We start from the raw sequence: 22,155 nt of genomic DNA, 5'->3' as shown, positions 1-22,155 counted from the left end.
CAAATTTTAAACAAGGTATAGAAGATGCAAAACAATTTTAGGTCATACCTTCTTGGGGGAGGTTTTACTCGGTGATTAAAACCTCTTCTTTTTAGAATCAGTTGTGTTGTGCTGCAAATTAATGGGGAAAGCCTGGCTAAGAGCACGATGTGTTCAGGAGTGACTCGTGAGCATGTCCTGAATAATTATAATGCCAGGCAAATGTGCTGAGCTAAACCATTTTTCCGTAGGGGCCTCTCTCTATGTCATGTTAATAAGTCACTTACTAGACTAGCACATTAAAAATACAATTCTGTGTAGTTTATTAATTCACAAAAGGGAAGAAATCCCTCTGACTTCTCAGAGTACATCAGATCAAGGTGACTTTAGAGAAAGCTGGAGGAAGAGGAGGTGAGATGCAAGTCACAGACCAGTTCACTCTGAATCTACTTAAAAAAAAATTTTACTTGATTACCTCATATATCATCTGGCATCTCCAATGAAGACTCTCAGGCTATGTTCAGCAATTTAGTAACTTAAACCAGCAAAATAAATGGCAAGATCTGTGTGAAAACCTTCAACAAAGGCCTTCTGATGGAGACGAGGCAGCCACAATTGCTAAGAGGCTATGCAGACTAAGGAAGGGACTGCAGAATTAAATAGGGGAGCTGATTAGTGCAAGACAATCCATCTAGATTATTCAGACTCCAACATATTTTCATGGTGGTTTGAATGAACCAGTATTTTTTAAATGTATCATGGTTTAGCTTTGCTTTCTTATTTATTTATTTAGTTTTGAGAGAGGGGGGGGGAGAGAGAGAGCGAGCACACAAGTGAGGGAGAGGCAGAGAGAGAGAGAGACAGAGACACAGAATTTGAAGCAGGCTCCAGACTCTGAGCCATCAGAGCAAACACCGGTGCAGGGCTCGAACTCGTGAACCGTGAGATCATGACCTGAGCCTAAGTCAGATACTTAACCAACTGAGCCACCCCAGACACCGCACCAGTTAATTATTTAAATGTATTTTCCAGTTGCTTTTTTTCTATGTAGAAGACATTCAAGGTCAAGTAAAATTTGTTTCCTTGCTTCCAAAATAAAGGAAATTACCATGTCTCCTGCAACAGGCAACAAGACCAAAAATAGATATATTGTTTATTGATAATAGGTATACTGATAGCTCAACATATCAGTCTAAGAATATAATGAACAAACTGACCTACAACTAAAACTTCAAGACTAAACCTACAAATGAGTACACATCTCCATGCATGTGCAAATATATCATACACACACACACACACACACACACACACACATATACACACACACTTAACTAGAACCATCTCACTGGTTTCTTTCTTTCTTTTTTTAAAGTTTACTCACTTTTGAAAGATAGAGACAGAGCACGAGCAGGGGAGAGGCAGAGAGAGAGGGAGACACAGAATTTGAAGCAGTCTCCAGGTTCTGAGCTGTCAGCACAGAGCCTGACGCGGGGCTCGAACTCATGAACTATAAGATCATGACCTGAGCCGAAGTCAGACACTCAACTTACTGAGCCACACAGGCACCCCTCACTGGTTTCTGTTTTGCCATGTTTTCACATTAATTCCTAATCTTTCTCATAAGCCCTAACCTTGTGCTTCAGACTTATGTATCCAAATGCCTATTGGACATGTCTTCCTAGATGTCTGATAGGCATCTGACAACAAAGTCATGACCTTCCCCCCCAAACCAGGTTCTACCATTCTATTTCCAGTATCAGTTAAAGGTGTGAGCTATCAGATCAGACATCTGTGGCATATTGTACACATAACTAACTCACCTCTTTCTCACAGTCAAGCAGTCTTCAAAGCCTGACCATGTCACCTCCAAACGATTTTCTCCACTGTGTCCTCTTCTGTCTGTCCTGAAGTCACTGTTCTACCTGATCCCCATCTTCTCTCTCCTGGATCACTGCAAGATCTCCCATGTGCCCCCACAGGGACTTAACTCTTTCCCTCACCATCCACCTAAATAGCTGCTAGTTAATTTTTCCTACATGCCTGCCATTAGCTAGCCTTTCTTTCCCACACCCCGCAATGAAATTTCCAGAGTTATGTCCAGCTCACCTCTTCATCTAAACCTCTCCTACAAGCTAATTTCTTTTCCTCACTCTGCTTTTCTCACTTGTGCCTTTCCTTTATCTGCTTTTATGTTCTTGCTTGCCTCTGCCTTTTGACATCCCACCAGTATATCAGAATTCAGCTTCAATCCTAGCAATGCCGTAAATACCCAGAAAACCCAAACTAGCCTCCATCTGTCCCTCTTGTAAATTCTAATTCCTGCTAATTCCAATGATTCTCAGTCCTTGAAATATGAAGACTGCAGTCCTAAGTTAAAAAAATTTCTTTTACCAATTCCTCTTCCTTTTGAGGAGATGGGGAGAAAAGGAACCCAGAAAAAATGTCCGTCCTGACTGAGTGGGAAGACAGAGAGGTTACTGGTAGACGTTGGACTACATAACGGGAAAAGGGCTCTGGCTACGCAGCATGTCCCAGCATGTGCCAGAGGACAATAGTCATGTGAGAGCCTACATAAAAATGCTTCTTTATATTCATTCAGTAATATCGAAGTACTCACTGTGTGCTAGACAGTGAACAAGAGAGGGACAGCTCTCAGGGACCCACAGAAGATTTCACAGCCTCACACAGTTGGGAAACTGCATACTCCAGAGATTCATGGCAGTCTCTAGAGATTCATAATGTATGTTATTATATAAAAGTCTCTCAGAAGTTCCATCATTAAAAAAAAAAAAAAAAAGGAAACACATTTTTTTTTTGTATTTAGTATTATTGCCCAAACTAATTTGGCCACAGAATCCCTCCCCTGATTTTGTTCTGGAAATATCTGTTAATATCCTGTTCAACTAGAACTCTGTGGAACAGCAAGCTGGGAAATGCTGTGTAAGAGTAGCTCAAACACCAAGAAGGAAATGCTGACCCTTAGAGAGAAGAAAACAGTATACACTTTGGAGACGAGAGTAGAAGGCAACTCTGTTTGGAACAGAACAACTGGAAATGCTACACAACACAGTGAGAGGGTGGCGGGTATTAGCGGTATGCACAGAAAAACATTCCAAAGGTTCTGACCCTTTTAAAAGTAGTTTCTTCCGATCACAAGGAACAGACCAGAAAGTAGGAAAAAGTGACTTTTAAGTTTCTCAAACTTTCTTCTCCTAAGCCTCACTATAGCTCTGTCCCCAGCAAGATGACAGGTGGGTATTAATGCCAGGGAGCTCTAAACTGACTCTACCTTCTTCTCCAACTCTCCTCTTGCCTCTGAATCTGAGGGAAAGCAGCCCAGACAGTTGGTTCCTCTCTGTGACATTCAAGTTCAAGTCCTGGTTGTATATGCAGAAATCAGGAAATTTTGGTTGCTACTGAGCACACTCGTGTTGAGTTTGCGTTGTGGTGGCAATGATAATATCCCAATGATAATATGCAACAGCCAGTACTCAGTCCTGGAGTTTAATTTTACAATAAGAAGAGGCAGAAAATACCACTGGACTGTATACTTAAAAAGCGTACTGCTATGATGGTATTTTAAATTGCATGTGCATCAAATATCATGCAGGTCGCTCTATAATATGAAAGAAAGGTGCTGCTCCCAATGAACTCACTCCTGCGTCCTTATATGGACACTGTAGATGAGAACCCCTATAGGCCTGCATTGTCAAAATGTTATGTAGAGGCTGGAATAAAAAAATGTATGGACTTTCCTCATACGCTTGAAATATTTCAAAGCAAGATAAACAAAAAAGGGGTCCATTTAGCCTAACTAAGGCTCCTGAGTACGTGCCAGAACTGTTCCCAAACCATGTATGCAGCGAAGAACTGGCGGCATCCTGTGTAATGTGATAGCGTCAACTACTACTGATAAAAGCAGACAACCTTGGGCTCCCAATCCTCCCTGAGAACCTGAGCCCCCCTATCTCGCCAATCTTGTCAAGAATCCATGTAAGCAAGGTCAAAGCAGTTTCAATTCAGTGATACCTCAGTACAGCTTTCCTTCCTGATGCAAGGGCCACACCCACAGAGTGAAGGGTTTTTTTAATTCATTGAGAGAGTTTATGCCTTTAACATAGTTCTGGTAATAGCATCTGATTGATTGTCAAGGCAAGTAACCATCTTTGCTAAACACAGAAATGTACAAATACGTATATTACTTACTTAATATATTTTTATGTCTTTAATTACTTAATATATCTTTTATATTGCAATATATCGTTTATGGAGCATTACCATTGCATACTGCATGATGGACAATAAACCCAAAGATTTATCCGTGTGCTGCCACTAATGGGTGGACTCAGTGAGTGTTTATTAAAAATTTATCAGTGAAACATGGTTCTGGCCATTATAAAACAAAGACATAATCCTGCCTTCCTTCCTAGATACAGACACAGAGACAATTCCACGGATTCTACGTACTCTTTCAACATCTTTTCTCCAAAAAAAATACTCAAGATTATAATTGACATTTACTGACTTTCACTTGAATTTAGTGTAATATATTTTTTAAAGTTCAGTTTAAAATCACTGTCCTACAGCCCAAGACTAATGGCAGTGAAATTTGCCAAACGTGTGTTTTAAAAATCTGAGGTAGTTTCTGTAGATAGTTTCTGCATTCTGACAGGATGCAGTACATTATGATTTCTCCCGATGAAATAAAAGAGTTACACTGATTTTTTTGAACTCCATGCAGCTCACTCAATACTTTCAAGTTTTAGGACAGCCTTTGAAAATACAGCAGGGCATGGGTTTTTGTCTCCCAGGCGAACAGGCAGAATTGAAACCAAGTTTAGAAAACAATCAGACCAACGAAACAATTAAAAAGTGGAAAGTGAAAAGGAAAGGAAAAGAAATGAAAAACAAATAGGCGAGCCGAGGCTAAAGGAAGCAAAAGTTAATATTTACTTGATCTGTCCGTTCTCCACGTAAGTCGTTCTGTAAAACCCCACGAGCGAGCCGTTCAGCCAGCCAGCGAACTCCATGGTCAGGAGGTAGACATCCTGGCCACTGCTGGGGGCAAGCTCCTCTCCCGCCTCCACCACCACGTACTCCTGCTTTTTGTACTCGAAGCACCGCCTGACTTGCACCTGCTCCCCCGAGGGCCTCCTCAGCTGCGGGAGCTGGGTGAGCCTGGTCTCCCGCAGGTGCAGCCACAGGTGCCGGGTGGGCGCGCTCACGTTGATGGAGATGGTCACGCTGCCTGTGTACGTGTCCTCCTCCAGCAGGGGCTTCACCTGCAGGTCGTAGTGCACTGGGTTGATGAAGTCCGGCAGCCTGAAGTTTTTCCAGTCTCCACTTTCATCTTCGCTGGCAGGGCAGACCCCCTGGTCCTGTGGCGGGCTCTCGGTGGAAGGAGAGTGGGAAGGAGCCGGAGCTGTGCCCTGCCCAGCGTCCCCGGTGGAGTGATTCGACCTGGTCAAGCCCACGGAAAGTCCTACTATTAATCCTACCCCCACCACCACCGCACAGATAATAGCCACATGTTTCGTTTTAATGCAGTATCTCTTGGAGGCCTCTTCCTCCGCAAAGTTCATTTTTGTTTCCAAAGTCAAATATTGCACATAAAAGGATGTTAAATTTAACTAACTAACGTCAGCTGACTTCCTTTTTAAATTGTTAGGAATTCCCTGGCTTGGCAGCCTGTGTTCCTTTTTCCCACACCCCTCACTGACAGCCTTGGTTCTTTCCTCTCCCCTCACGTTCCCCACCGGCCACTGAAGGATGAAGGCGGAAACCAGGGGGTGGGATAAGGGCTCCAGAAGACAGGCTGAGCTGGAGGAAGAAGACTGTCACAGCTCCCCTTATAAACGAGGCATCCCCACCCCACCCCTCCTGCTCAGGAGTGAGTTAAATATAAAGTAGGGCTTAGCTTATCAGGGAGCGGGAGGATGAGTCTTTGCCAAAGCTCTGTCAGCAGCTTTCAGAGAGAGGGCGTATGGAAAAAGAAGTGTGCTTACGATAGGAAAACTCAACCTTTGCTATTGGGTCTATGGCTTCTTCCTGTTGTGCTCACAGTCTCTCTCTCCTCACCAGAGGGCTTCTTGAATTTCAGCTCTTTAATCAGGTAGCTTGCCAAAGAAGCTGTTTTCTTTTCGGGTTTTTTCCCCCCCTCATGTTAGGAAAACATTCAGACTCCGCCTTTACCGGAGTCATATCCTGGGCTTGCATGTTCAAAGCGATACCTAAATTCAAGGACCACTTAGGTGGTCAGTAACTATTTGTTAAATTGCTGGGTTAACAAAGCATAGCCAAGTTGCCTGAAATCAGTTCAGTATAATGCTGGATAGAAGGAGGGAGGGGAACACGAAATCAGCCAAAGCAGTACTGCAGCTGAAAAGCATAACAAAAAGTAAGTAATAATAATAATAATAGTAAATAAAATAAAAAGGAAAGGATGGAAGGACAGAATGACAAGGAAGATAAACTTGTTAAGTTAGATAGCTAAACTGGTGTAGATAAACTCCTCTCTGCAGTTTGCCTGTGAGTGAGATTGGCTTCATTAGACTTCAAATTGTAGATCATGTTTGGAGCAGATTCCAGATGTGAAAGCTGGCTTGTTGGGAGATCCATTATCTGTGCAAATCTATCGCCTCTGAATGATAAGGTCAAGATGGAAATCACAGCAGAGACCTGAATGTTTATGAGTAGCTAAGGTGTAGACCCCAAGCCATCTCTAATAATGACAATACAATAAATAATTATCAAAAATTTGAGAGCTTTCTACGTGCCAAGCACTCTGCTAAGTACATTATCGAAGCTATTAGTGAAGTCTTCCAACAACTCTGTAAGGTTGGTACTATTTTGATGGCCATCTTAGAGATGGGAAAACTGACATATAAAGAGGTTAAGGCACTTGCTCAAGGTCACACAATCAGTAAGTAGCAGACTTGGAGCTTGTACCCAAGTTGTCTGAGTCCAAAGTCCATATGTCTAACTACATCGTTCTTTTACTAACTTCTATTCTCTCAGAGCCTCCAGATGGTAACATACATTGTAAATCTCCAGACAGGATATACTACTGAGTAATTTCTACATTTAACTGATGATGAACATTTTTAGTGAGGTAACTTTTGTGGGACTTGTGTTCCGTGGAACTCCCTGAGAAATGGTACTTTATACTGTTCCAAAGTACCAACTAAACAAAAGGGCGGGGGGGGGGGGGGGGGGAGACTTTAAAAGCAAGAGAGTCCATTTTGCTCTGTACATTTCTATTGTTTTCTTATAAAATAGTAGTAATAAAAATAGAATTAAAGGGAAGAGGGATATATTTTTCTAGATTACAAGTTCATCTTGTGTTTGTTAACTTCACATTCTGAAACAATCCTGGACTTTTTAAATCATAGTGTGTTTAATTTTGAAAAATCAAATCCCTGTGTTTTAGCCCTTAAGAGACCCCCTTTTTATTGGAAAGATCACCTGACATTTTATTAGATGAAAGGGAAAATGTGGATCATATTTATCTCAACATAATGACTAAAATTAAAAGTATTTGGAAGAATGTACATAAAATTGTGTTTAACTGGAAGCATTTCTATAAAGTCTCAGCTAAGGCAAACACACCTGAAGCTCTTAAATTCAACCTCATCTAGAAAGACAGCAACGTTACCATCAGGCCCTATTCTTGTGGCTAGATTGAACAAAGTAGATAATAGACTTTTGGGATAAAGTGAATTTAAGGGGGATTAAGAATGGTCAACTGCTGGAGCGCCTGGGTGGCTCAGTGGGTTGAGCATCTGACTTCGGCTCAGATCATGATCTTGCAGTCTGTGAGTTCGAGCCCCGCATCGGGCTCTGAGCTGACAGCTCAGAGCCTGGAGCCTGTTTCAGATTCTGTGTCTTCCTCTCTCTCTGCCCCTCCGCCACTCATGCCCTGTCTCTCTCTCTCTGTCAAAAATAAATAAACATTAAAAAATTAAAAAAAAAAATGGTCAACTGCTATAAAACTCTCCCCCATTCTGCCCAAAATCCCACCATATGGGACCCATTATTTAAATGTAATATTTTTGATAGAGGAAATAAAATACCTTAAACCCATGTATATAGTGTGTGTGTGCATACACACACACACCCATTTGTGTAAATTTTGAGTCTCAGCCCCAGTTCTTACCACACCATCTTGGTATCAACCCGTAAGGGCTGCCTAGACCCCATGAAGGGCACTGCATCTTATCAGTATCACATGTTAGAGGGTTGCCTGATGTTGTAGATGTAAAACATCCAGCCAGCTACATGGGGATAGCAGAGCCAGCATGTGCACTGAACACATCTAGGAACAAATTATTAGGGGTTACTAAATACAAAGCCCCTAGCTCTCATAATTTGATGACACTGCATTTCATTGCAGTAGCACTTGCTATCCTTCCTCTCCTTGACACTGAAGTATCGAGCCTGTGGCAGGAGGCTCTTGATCTTGAAAGATCCACAGCAAAGGTCAAGGGCAGCCACTGATGGAGGAGAGAGAGAGACAAAGAGAATCTATTCCTACAAGGAGACCAATCAACCATCATAGGCACTCACCTAGATTAAACAGTTTATACTGATGAATCTTGTGTTGAAAAATCTACATTGGACATAGGTAACTTGAAAAGGCTACCTCTGGTCAGTTTCCACTTAGCAGATTCAAGCCAGTGGAGTGAATGCAAAGCCATTCATTATGGATCGTAGACCACACTCCCCCTGCCCATACCTTTTGACAATGTGTGTTATCATTTTGTACGCAGGGAAGTAAGTCCAATATCTGTCCCTTATAGAGCATAAATGTTCATTGTTTGCTTATCGAATAAACAAACAGATAAATAGAATGGAGGGTAGAGAACACCAAGGATCTAGAATGGGAAGCGTTCATGGACATAATATGCCAGAAATGTTGAGATAAAATAAACTCAGTTCAAATTTCAAGAACGATCAGAAAGAAATTCCCTAGAGGTGAGGACATGGAAATCATACCTGATCTTGAGTAGGTAAGGGAGTTCCTGGCTAATTCCTTTCCAGAGCAGGTAGATTGATGCAAGAGACCCACTATAATACTGAATAAACGATGTGTACCTCCCTTTTACACTTGGAGCTTTAATTTAAAGATTTTTGTTAGGTCCCAGGAATTACATGTACTCCAGAGACTACTGGGACTTGTATGGACATAGGGTGCTGCCAACTCACCAGAGAACTAGGAACAGCTCCAAAAATGTCAGTAATTAATACAACAGTGTGACTATTTGTGTAGATCTTTACTCCTATTAGTTGATCAGAGCTGAACTCCATGGTTTAGCAGAATAACAGGCAATAATGACAAGCTAGAATCATGACGGAGGAAGCAGAATCTGCAAGTCGGGCTGTATAACATAGGGAACGGGGAGGAGGGGAACCCGTTGGTCTTCACCTTGCCACAGGGTCACTGTTATCAGGCATGTCAAGTCTATAAACCCATGGTCAATCCAGGCATTTCCAAACGGTAAAGGTTTCACTAGAGTCGAAAAAGGAGAGTGACATTGCATATGACTTAGCTGATCGGGAAGGCTAAACCCACGCTGGTGATGTTCACTGTGACCTTGGTCAGTGATATTTTATTTCCTATTCTTCATATTTCATTTGGCCTCAGCAAAAGTTATAAGGGGTTCAATTGGTTTTCAGATTAAGTGATCTCAACTAACTTTTTCCAACAGCTGAAAATAGCTGCACATATCAGGACAGAAAATGTTCAGCATGCCACACCGAACTTGGGTTGGCCGGTCATAATGAATTTGTCCAATGACTGGCACAATATGGAGAACTACACTGCAGTGAAGATGAGGAAGAGGAGAGTGAAAAAGAGGGTCAAGAGGCAAGGAAGAAGAGAGGGAGAGAGGAAGAAGAAGGATTTTCAAAGATAGTGATGAGAAGAAACCTCCAACACATATCCAAATGTAATTCAATATAAAATAAAAATCAATGAAACAACAGGCTTGTGTCCTCTCTATTCCTTATTGTTTCCGGACTGATTCTGAATGGCCTTCTGCAGGGATTTCTGGGATACACAGATCGTGTTCATGAAGTCCCCACCCACGTGACCCACGGGCACCAGGGTTTCGTGAGTCACAAGCAACAATCTTTTTGTTTCTTTTACTCATTTGGATCGCCCCGGAAAAAATCAGTTCACTTTACCCACCTCTCAAAAAGTGTCTGCAGGCCACTATTCAGTCATTCAACAAATATATATTGACTCAATAAATATTTAAAAATTTTTTCATTTTTATTTATTTATGTATTTATTATTATTTTAGAGAGAGAGAGAGAGAGAGAGAGAGCATGTGAGTGGGGAAGAGAGGCAGAGGGAGAGAGAGAATCTTAAGCGGTCTCCATACTCAGTCCACACTGGGCTCAATCCCATTAAACCAGGATCATGACCTGAGCTGAAATCAGGAGTTGGACGCTCAACTGACTGAGCCACCCGGGCACCCCAATAAATATTTAATTTTTAACAAAAATTTACTGGACAAGGAATTCTAGAATAAACTTTAAAAGATGGACATTTTTTTTTTAAATGTTTATTCTTGAGAGAGAGACAGACAGAGCACGAGCAGGGGGGAGGGGCAGAGATAGAGGGAGACACAGAATCCCAAGCAGGTCCCAGGCTCTTAGCTGTCAGCCTAGAGCCCAACACAGGGCTCAAACTCACGGACCAGGAGATCATGACCTGAGCTGAAGTCAGAGGCTTAACTGGCTGAGCCACCCAGGTACCCCAAAATATGGACATTTTAAAAAATTTTTAGTGTATACTTCTAAAGGCATGTGTTTACACCCCTGCTTTGTTCTTAGAATGTAGAGATTTTGAAAATATTCAGAAAAGCAAAGAAAATAAACCAAAAGGATTTATTATTTCTGTAATTTTAAACTACTTTTATATTGGGTTCCCTAATGTGCAGTAATACACTGGGTCGACTGTGGTAGGATAGAGAAGCAACAAAAGAAAAATAATAGTGATAATATAGGCTAGATTTCTGTTGTTCTAAGAATTTCAAAATTATCTTTATAAATTTTCTCAGTGCACTAAGCAATGGCTGTATATTCTGAGTGTTAAAACCTCCTAGAGTTCTTAATTCACTCAACATTCCCTTCCAGTCTTTGTAGTGTCAACATTCTTGGCAATATTTTCTCTGTCCCTTCTCTCCTATCTGCAGAAGTCTGCAAAAAATCATGTTAATGTAGGGAAAACATCTCACCCAATGTTCTTTCAGTCTATAAGAGGGCCAAGTGAATTATACTAGCGATGATTTGGGAGCCTGTTTTCCAGAAAAATCCTAGTAGATCCAGTCTTCATCTTCAGGAATATCACTTATTTCTTTCAGAGGAAAGGACTATAATTTTCCAATTTTTATTTATTAACACTGGTTTGAAGATCTCTTTATTAATTACCACATTAATTTTATCAAATAAAGTTGTCTTTAATTGTTGTTTCCTTTGGGAGTAAAGACTTGAGCTGCATTAAAACGATCAAAGTCATCCTTGGGGGAACAGGGATGTTGTTCCTCCTGTTGGTGCTCTCTTTTCTTAGCATGTCTTCTGGTTTTTGTTTATCACTCTTTTCAGTATGCTTTTGTCTTAAGCATTACTCTTGCTCATAAGAGTTACTTAAGCATTACTCTGGCTCACTGGCCAGAAATAGTCACATGACTCCCTTTAAAAGCCAAGAGGCTGGGACAGGCAGGCAGCCAACAACCCTACCCTTCAGGAGAGGGTGGGTGCATCTTTGGGGGTCAGCTAGCCATGTCTGCCCTATGCTGTCCTCCCCTCATTGTAGGATTTATTTTGCTGCAGTATATTTCACTGCAGTAACTCAGAAGAAGAAAAAAGGCCATCCATAGATGAAAAATACTGTGCCAATTGCTGTCAACATTTTTATAAAGACCTGAAGGCCATAGCCAAGGCAAGGTGCCTTCTCTCTTCACGTTCTTATAAAGATTATTCAGCTGCGTGCTGATAGTTTATGCTTATTTTTCATCATCACTGCTCTGTATGTCTATTTCAACTTGATTGCTTTCTGAACAGACTTGTACTGGGAGGGGAATATATTTTTATTTTGCTTTCCAAAGGTCATTTTATTTGCACTTCAGACTAATGTAGAAACAAATGTAAGTAAATGTAATTGCATTCAAGTGGAAGGAAAGAAGAAGAAAATGGAATGACCCGGAACCAACCTTCATGGTACATACTTGGGACCAGATGTCTTTTATTTGCTGTCTTTTTAATGAATCCAGCAGTTCTGTGAGTTAGTTATTATGAGCCCCAGCTGCTACTTGCCACACCGTGCTGCCTCCAAATGTAACAGAAGGAATTTAATACTATTTGTGGGTTAGTCCAGACTCCTCCATGAATCATTTTGTATTTTGGTTACATTGAGACTGTGTAGATCTTGCAACCAGCCTGGGCAACAAATCACAATATTGTTTCTAAGAAGCAATGTACTACAAGGTCCAATATATAAGGTATGCTTATTTATCTGGTCTTCCAACCTATCAGGTCATCGGGAGTGCCCCTTCCTGAACATGTGCTGAGCTGGGGTGGCTCTTGCATTACTTTGTGCCCTCTAATGCCCTGAGGGTGCTCCTCCCGCCCTGGGGTGCTGAGAAATTGGTTTGGTGATCTACGTAGTATAGGTACTGTCTAGCTTATTAGTTAAATGATGAGAAATATTAGCCTAGTGAAAGAACAAAAAATAAACATGACAGGTGTGCCACACTAATGTTGTTTAATGCAAACTATTTGTTATTCTATGTTTCAAATAAGTCATGGATTTGAGAAGCTGAGTGAGTTATCATCTCAGAAGATTTTAATGAAGCTGTTTCATTTTCCTGATGATGGATGGATCCTGTGTCTCAATTCCAGCATGACAGACATGAAGTAACTATACCCGGATCCATATCCAGAAAGTCAGCCATGTGACTTTCCCGAGGTAACCCTGGCTATCAGTTCAAGTTCCCATCCAATCTGTGATGTCAGTCATAACATTTAACATGCCATCCTGCATCTCTCTGAAGGGCAGCATTGCTCATTTGTCCTAAGCGCTTATAAAACTATTTGCATGATGAGTGTGTGTTGTTCAGTATAGAAACCCCAATTCGTTTTGTTGCTTTCCTTTAGCAACTGAAACTCAAGACTGCCAACCCTAAAGCAACAGTGTCCGTACATGGCAATAAGACATGTGGAGATTTAGCTAACAATTTTATCAAGTTGACTGTTGTAGATATTCAAATCTGATAATAAGGACAAAGTTACATTTGAGATCTAAGGTAATTGTGGCTTACTGGCAGTGACTGGCTAATTGCTCATTAAGCACATTTCGCTTTCCTTCTGGGTTCACAGTGGCGCAACACTTTTAAGCCTTCTTTGCTGTGGAAATGTAATGCCATGTTAGCTAATAGAATGCGGAAAGGAATGATCATATTCTCTTCCGACCTGGTCCGTGAATACCACCTGTGTGACCCCACACTCTCTCTTCCTTGGCCTGCCAGCTAAATGTTGACACCCAGGGAAATCTGAACTCATATATTGAAAATGGAAGAGTCACAAGATGGAAAGAATCTCAACTTCCCAACGATCACATACCCCTTCCCAACTCCATACTACCAATGGACACTCCTACGAATAAGAAGTTAAATTCTATTTATTAAGCTATCAAAAGTTGAAGGACATATCCTCCAGCATGATTTTAACTAGTATTCTTTACCATACATAATCATTTTAATTGCTGAATTTTTACTTCAGGCTGGTAGTTGTCAACCATGAACCATTTTGCCCTCCCCTCAGGGCACATCTGGCAATATCTGGCAACATTTTTGATTGCCAAGACTCAGGGAGGGAAAGTGAGGGGATTTCTATTAGCATCTAGGGGGTAGAGGCCTTGGGTGCTGCTAAACAGCCTACAAAGCACAGGACAGCCTCCTCGTGCATTAGCCAGTCTGACTGTCAATGGTGCTGGGGTTTGGCACCTGCTTTATACTGTATCTACATGCCAAACATAAATATAATTAAATATTTTATTAACTTCATTATATGCCTTATTCAGTATTCCTCTCATGCCGTTTTGATTCGTTTCTGTTCTTGTGTTGGTCCTGTGATACACTGATAGCTTTGTCGACTAAATGTCATTTGTGCAAAGCTTTAGAATCTATTTGTCTCTCCACCGTCATAGCCTCCTCACCCAGTCCTCCCTCCCTCTACACTATACTATTTTCACCACCAGTGTTTATTGCCATGTCTCCAGCAAGCCTCATAATACCTGACATAGAGTAGGCGTTTATTAAATGTTTGGTGAATGAAGACTGAAGGCGTATAAATAAAAGCACCAGAGGAAAAAAGAATGAACCATTCCTTGCCCTCAACCCTTCTCTCCCTCAGCATCAATGACACTACATTGCTTTGGTTTTTGTCTCCCTATTCTGTCTTCTTAAGGTTCTCTCCTCTTTTCCCCTAAATGTAGTTCTTCCACAAGTCACACATTTTTCTTTCTTTCTCTTCCCCTTTGTATAATTCAGTCACCACATCTGTTCAGAAAACTCCCAAATTTCATCGCCAGTCCCAATTTTCTCCTGAGATTCAAGGTCAAAGCTATGCCAGTCTGTGTGCACTTGGGTATCCCACCATCACCTGTAATAATTTGTCTAAAGCTAAGTATCATCACTCGCCACAAAAACATTGTACCTCCTCCTTCCTTTCCGTGTTTCGCTGGTTTATGAGAATGACAATTCTTTATTGGTATTAGCCAAGACTCTTCCCTCCCCCTCACATACTGCTGAATGGATTGTAGCTGCCCGACAGCCTCAGCTTCTCTTCCCTGCCTCCCTACATTTGGCAGAACTTGTCTTGTGTGGCTTCAACTTGCCATTTTCTTGTTCAGATTTTAAAAGTCCAGAGCAGCACTGATTAATAGAAGGCATGATGTGAGCCATAGATGTAGCTTTCCATTTTCTAGTGGCCACCTTAAAAAATGAAAAAGAGGGGCGCCTGGGTGGCTCAGTCGGTTAAGCATCCGACTTCGGCTCAGGTCATGATCTCGTGGTCCGCGAGTTCGAGCCCCGCGTCGGGCTCTGTGCTGACAGCTCAGAGCCTGGAGCCTGTTTCAGATTCTGTGTCTCCCTCTCTCTCTGACTCTCCCCTGTTCATGCTGTCTCTCCCTGTCTCAAAAATAAAATAAACATTAAAAAAAATTTTAAAAAAAAATGAAAAAGAAACCAGCAACACTAATTTTAGTAATATATCGAATCACGCAATAGGTCCCAAGCATTATCATTTCATGTACTCAAAATTTAAAACTGAACTCAATATAAAAAAATTAAGGACCTATTTTACATTTTCTTCACGCTATCAAACTCCAGTGTATTTTAGGTTGGCAACACACCTTAATTTGGACTAGCCACATTTGGGGGCTCTGTACGTACATGTAGCTAGTGGCTACTCCAGTGGACAGCACAACTCTAAAACTTCGGGACTGTATCTCTTGCTGTTTTGGGTTCATAGTATCTGGTACAATGTCTGGCACATGTGTTCAACTAAAGAAACTAATTTTACTTTCATGGAAATTGCTTTTCTTTATTCTAAAGTGCTGTGGAATGTGTACAGCACCGTCTTTTAAAAAATTTTTTACATTTAACTTTAAATTTTTTAAATGTTGTCCATTCCCTCCCAATCTTCTCTCCCACATCCCCCCACCCTGCCCATCCTGGGCTCTCTTTTGGGCATCATTTAACGTTACTCCTTCCCTAGGAGATTGTTTCTTACAACGTGGGTCACAGGGCAGTACATAACAAATGTACCTTATTAAGCCTTTATTGAAGACATCTGACAGGCAGATACACATGCAGATAGAGTGAAGGTTTCACATTTTAAATCTGATTTTTCTTTTTTATTAAAGAAAAGCCTTATGAAATTTTTCTGTGTAAAATTTCTTTTTTCCTTTCTCAATCCCACACAATACAAAATACACAGCAGCCGGAGTAATGTTTTTAAAAGCAAGTACTATTACTTCTTCCTTAAAACTCTCAATGAATTCCCAATGCAATTGAAACAACGCTGAAACTCTTTTTCCATAGCCCGCAAGTACCCCAAGTTGTCTTTTCATCCCCTGGGGTTCCATCCTCTAGAGCTTTCTTTCTGTTCCTTTTTTTTTTTTTAAGTTTATATATTTATTTTTAGAGAGAGAAAAAGAGGGTGCGAACTGGGGAAGGGCAGAAAGAGAGGGAGACTCAGAATCTGACGCAGGCTCCAGGCTCTGAGCTGTCAGCACAGAACGCAGAGCCCAAGCAAGCTGAGGCTCAAACCCAGGAACTGGGAGATCAGGACCTGAGCGGAAGTCGAAGTCGAAGTCGGAGGCTTAACCCAGGAGCCACCCAGGCGCCCCAGGGCTTTCTTTCTGTTTCTGTTTCCTGAGCACTCCAGAGTCCCATTTCTGTGCTATTTCTTTAAAACGCATTTCCCCAACACCTTCGCAAGTCTGCCTCCTTCTTGCCACTCATGCATCTCGAACGGCGCTTGCGCAGAGGCACTTTGCTGACTACCTTAGTGTCATTATTCCTGCCCTTCTCCCTCCTTCCTCACACTTTCCATCCCATTATGCTGTTTCCTAGTTTCCACAACCTTCTCTGGACCTGGAGCTGTTCCACTTAGTTATTCATTCGTGTGTATTGTCTGTCTCCCCAACTAGAATGTAAGCTCCACCAAGCAGGGACTTTTCCTTGTATCTCCATTGCTAGAAGTGTGCCAGGTACACAGAAGGCACAAAATAAATATCTCTTGTTTGGGGATCTAAACAAAAATTGGCTTTGAACAATGCACAGTACCTGTGCCTTGTTTTCTCCCTCAAATGGTCACAAGATCGACTCCACATTAACATAGGAGAGCACCTTCCATCCCTACATAGAGAAAGCCTTTTCTCCCGGTTTCCTCAGCTTCTCACTGTCACCATCCTCAAACTGTCAGCACCTTGCCAGGTAGCCACCAAAAGGGCAATTATCCTGATTCCACTTTCCCTTTCTGCCTTTCACCAAGTTCCTTGAGAGACTTCCTTATTAGTTTCTATAATGGAATATCAACTTGAATCAATGAATCTCAGTGTTGTCCTTTGGTCTACAAAGGTGAAATCATGGTGCTATCTTCGTAGGGCTTGGGTTTGTGGTTGAATTGCCACTTATCTGTCACACCCACGCCCTAAACTTGAATCAGAGCCCTTGTCTGCAAAGCTGGTGTGAGTCTGTTTTAGGCCTTAGGTCAAAATGGAAATTATGAGCCTGGTTTCATTAGCATCAGAGCCTACCCATTTTTTTTTTTTTCTAGTTTGTCCTAAAACTTTATCCAACCATAACTTATTTAAAAATAAAGGTGAATATGTTTTTCATAAGAATATGGCAACTTAGGCTGCAAAGCAATTTTAGGTATAATCTCACTTACTGATAAGGAAACTAAAATCAAGGTGAGATTTAGTAACCTTCCAAAGGTCACTAAGCCGGATGAGGAAAGAGCCACATTTAGACATCCAGTCCAAGGTTCTTCCCACTACATTTAATAAAATTCCATGTTTATTATTATAAGATTAACCATTTTACAATATTTAATAATTTCTTCTCTGTCACAGTACCTGGCACATAGAAGGTTATTGATAAATTTGGCAATACATGAATGAACAGTTAACATGAAGGTTTAAAAACATTTTTGTGTTTGCGAATTGGCTTCAAATAAATATTGTTAAAATGTCCATACTACCCAAAGCAATCTCCACATTCTATTCAATCCCAAATTGCACCAGCAGTCTTCTCGAAGCTATAACAAGCAATCCTAAAATTTGTATGGAACCACAAAAGACCCCGAATAGCCAAAGTAATATTGAAAAGAAAGCCAAAGCAGGAGGCATCACAATCCCAGACTTTAGTCTCTACATTACTACATTTATCTACATTTAGTCTCTATGATTACTACAAAGCTATAATCATCAAGAAAGCATGGTATTGGCACAAAAACAGACACACAGACCAATGGAATAGAATAGAGTCTCCAGAATTGGACCCGCAAATGTATGGCCAACTAATCTTTGACAAAGCAGGAAAGAATATCCAATGGAAAGAAGACAGTCTCTTTAACAAATGGTGCTGGGAGAACTGGACAGCAACATGCAGAAGAGTGAAACTAGACCACTTTCTTACACCATTCACAAAAATAAACTCAAAACAGATGAAGGACCTGAATGTGAGACAGGAAACTATCAAAACCCTAGCAGAGAAAACAGGAAAAAACCTCTCTGACCTCAGCCGCAGCAACTTCTTACTTGACACATCTCCAAAGGCAAGGGAATTAAAAGCAAAAACGAACTATTGGGACCTCATCAAGATAAAAAGTTTCTGCACTGCAAAGGAAACAATCCACAAAACTAAAAGGCAACCAACAGAATGGGAAAAGATATTTGCAAAGGATATATTGGATAAAGGGCTAGTATCCAAAATCTATAAAGAACTCACCAAACTCCACACCTGAAAAACAAATAATCCAGTGAAAAAATGGGCAGAAAACATGAATAGACACTTTTCTAAAGAAGACATCCAGATGGCCAACAGGCACATGAAAAGATGCTCAACGTCACTCCTCATCAGGGAAATACCAATCAAAACCACACTGAGATACCACCTCACACCAGTGAGAGTACCTAAAATGAACAAATCAGGAGGCTATCGATGCTGGCGAGGATGTGGAAAAATGGGAACCCTCTTGCACTGTTGGTGGGAATGCAAACTGGTGCAGCCACTCTGGAAAACAGTGTGGAGGTTCCTCAAAAAATTAAATATAGATCTACCCTATGACCCAACAATAGCACTGCTAGGAATTTACCCAAGGGATACAGGAGTACTGATGCATAGGGGCACTTGTACCCCAATGTTTATAGCAGCACTCTCAACAATAGCCAAATTATGGAAAGAGCCTAAATGTCCATCAACTGACAAATGGATAAAGATGTGGTTTACATATACAGTGGAATACTGCTTGGCAATGAGAAAGAATGAAATCTGGCCATTTGCAGCAACATGGATGGAACTGGAGGGTATTATGCTAAGTGAAATAATTCAGGCAGAGAAAGACAGATACATGTTTTCACTCATATGTGGATCCTGAGAAACTTAACAGAAGACCATGGGGGAGGGAAAGGGGGAAAAAAGTTACAGAGAGGGAGGGAGGCAAACCATAACAGACTCTTGGATACTGAGAACAAACTGAGGGCATTCACTGAGGGTTGATGGGGAGTGGGGGAGAGGGGAAAGTGGGTGTTGGGTATTGAGGAGGGCACCTATTGGGATGAGCACTGGGAGTTGTATGGAAACCAATGTGACAATAAATTGTATTTAATTTAAAAAAAATGAATTGGCTTCAGTTTGGAATAGTGGTTATAATGTCTTGGTGCTTTTCATTTATATGCATTACTGCATTCCTTTAGCAGTAAAGCATAAGTTGACTGTTACAACAATTTAAACAATATTAACTTATATGATTATCTGGCTCTCACATGCTTCATTTTGCAATCACTTCTGCCTGATGAACACCCTATGTGATGTGTCTCCATCTTAATATTCATAATGGAACATATAAAAATCCACTTCTGATGTGAACAGTAATGTTACTTCATTTACTTACTGGTACTTAGTTCTAAAATTACACTTAAATTACAATGGGAATAAATTACAATGGGATTGCCAGATTTAATTATCAATACTTACTTTTCACATAGAAATGGTTTTAAAATATTCAGGCACTGGAATAATAAAAACAAAGATTTGGCATTATATCTTTGAATGCTCTCTTCCCGTACTCACGGTATTTGAAAATTTACATGATAAATGTGAGAAAAAACTTTAAGTTGACATTAAATGTTGGATGTTGTAGGAAGTGGAAAATAAAATAAAGACTTCCTGAAATTTCAATCTGAAGAGTAATTATAATGGTGACAATAACTCTATGGAATAAAATGCCAATCTTTGTTTAAGATGTTTTGAAGCTTATGCTCTAAATTTTTAATGACACAGTCGAGCCAACTCCAGAAACGGTCTCATAACCTGATCACTTATTAAGTCCTGCAGTGGGTGAGCGCCTCCGTCCGGCTCCGGCTCCAATTGGAATACCCACCCCGCACTCCTCACCAGCTGTGTGAGCCCTGTCCCACTTACCCCAATTTGCCTTTGCACACAGCATTGTCCTTTCCTTCCCCATGGGCTTAATTGTCTTTATTTATTCCATGTGTCTTCATTTTCTCTAGCTCTATTAAAATTCCTCTTGGTACGTGCAGAACATTTTTGCTCTTCTGTGTCCGGGGTCGGGAGGGGAGGAGTAAGCAGCATACTCTCTCCGCTTCATTGGCAAGCAGTCCCGCGTTCAGTTTTCCAAGCATCCAGTCTAGAAGATACTTCCACAGACAGCAGAAAAATGATGCTACCAGTCTGGCCTGAACATACACAGCAGTTCTGGAACAGCTTTGGGTCTTGTCCGTCAGTCGTGTTCACTGACTCGGGTAATGATCAGAATGATGGGTGATTCCTCGCACTATTTCCTACTCAATGAAACGGTTCCCACCTTGTGAATGACGGCTCTCCTTCCTCGCCTTGGTGGAGGTTAAGAGTCTGCAAGCAGTTTTGGGGGACTGCCACAGCTTGAGAAGCAGGAGCATCTGGGACTCACCTGTCTTTAGGACTTAATGTTTTACAGTTTCGACTGTGAGAAATGCAGAATGTCATAACAGTTGCCACTCTCCCTTTCTTGAAACTCTCCTTTACCTCTGAAGGTGATCTGGTGAAATGCAAGTTCTATGGAAATGAGTCAGAATGGCTCTTGGGGAGGGGGTAGCGGGGGGATTCAAAATCTGTTCATTGAAATCCTCTCAAGCTCAGCATAAGCCTCATTTTTTTTCTACGAGGCCTTTTTAAAACCATGCCAGCCAGTGGCTGCACAGCCTTTTGAGCTGAAAAATGTTTTTTTTTTTTCTCTACCACTTATTTGATTACCTTTGACATTTCTTCTATTGCTACGTGATATTGTTATTGACCTCTCCTTCTCTCGTGCTACTTTTAATAAATATGTGACTTATTTCCCTCCTAGATCACAGGCACTTTCATGTCAGACACTTCTATATTTCTCACAGCATGTAAAGCTGCCATTCTTGTGAACTTTCCTTAAAAATTTAAAGATGCATTTATTTTTTTAAACCTATTCATTTAAATTCAAGTTATTTAACATACAGCGTAGTATTGGCTTCAAGAGTAAAACCCAGGGATTCATCATTTGCATATGACAACCAGTGCTCATCCCAACAAGTGCCCTCCTTAATGCCTATCACCCATTTAACTCATCCCACACCTACCTCCCCTCCAGCAACCCTCAGTTTGTTCTCTGTATTTAACAGTCTCTTACGGTTTGCTTCCCTCTCTCTTTTTATCTTATTTTTTTTCTTCCCTTCCCCCATGGTCATCTGTTGAGTGTCTCTAATTCCACATATGAGTTAAATCATATGGTATTTGTCTTTCTCCAACTGACTTATTTTGCTTAGCATAATATATGCTAGTTCCATCCACATTGTTGCAAATGGCAAGATTTCATCCCCTTTGATCACCGAGTGATATTCCACATTATACATATGCCACGTCTTCTTTCTCCATTCTTCAGTAGATGGACATTTGGGCTTTTCCCATACTTTGGCTATTGTTAATAGTGCTGCTATAAACATTGGGGTGCAGGTGGCCCTTCAAATCAGCACATCTGTACCCTTTGGATAAATACCTACTAGTGCAATTGTTGGGTCATGGGGTAGCTCTATTTTGAATTTCTTGGGGAGCCTCCATACTGTTCTCCAGAGTGGCTGCACCAGTTTGTATTCTCACCAACAGTGCAAAAGTGTTCCTGTTTCTCCACATCCTCACTAACATCTGTTGTTTCCTGAGTTGTTAATTTTACCCATTCTGACCAGTGTGAGGTGTTATCTCATTGTGGTTTTGATTTGTATTTCCCTGATGATGAGTGATGTTGAGCATCTTTTCATATGTCTGTTGACCATCTGTTATGTCTTCTTTGGAAAAGTGTCTGTTCATGTCTTCTTCCCATTTCTTCACTGGATTATTTGTTTTTTGGGGG

At 41.0% G+C, this 22,155-nt stretch overlaps 1 protein-coding gene across 1 annotated transcript in view; it reads right to left on the bottom strand.

Annotated features, from left to right (window-relative positions):
• ENPEP (glutamyl aminopeptidase) overlaps positions 1 to 6,076 on the bottom strand; it is an 83,303-nt gene extending 77,227 nt beyond the window's left edge. The window contains exon 1 of the mRNA XM_049631041.1: positions 4,936 to 6,076. Within this exon, the coding sequence (XP_049486998.1) occupies positions 4,936 to 5,564 (629 nt within the window). The 5' untranslated portion in view covers positions 5,565 to 6,076. The remainder of the gene's footprint in view (positions 1 to 4,935) is intronic.
• Positions 6,077 to 22,155: the final 16,079 nt, after the last annotated feature.

Source organism: Panthera uncia, chromosome B1 (assembly GCF_023721935.1).
Source record: "Panthera uncia isolate 11264 chromosome B1, Puncia_PCG_1.0, whole genome shotgun sequence".
Taxonomy (NCBI): Eukaryota; Metazoa; Chordata; class Mammalia; order Carnivora; family Felidae; genus Panthera; species Panthera uncia.
The sequence above is the reverse complement of the archived record's forward strand: the minus strand, read 5'-3'. Positions and strand labels throughout refer to the sequence as shown.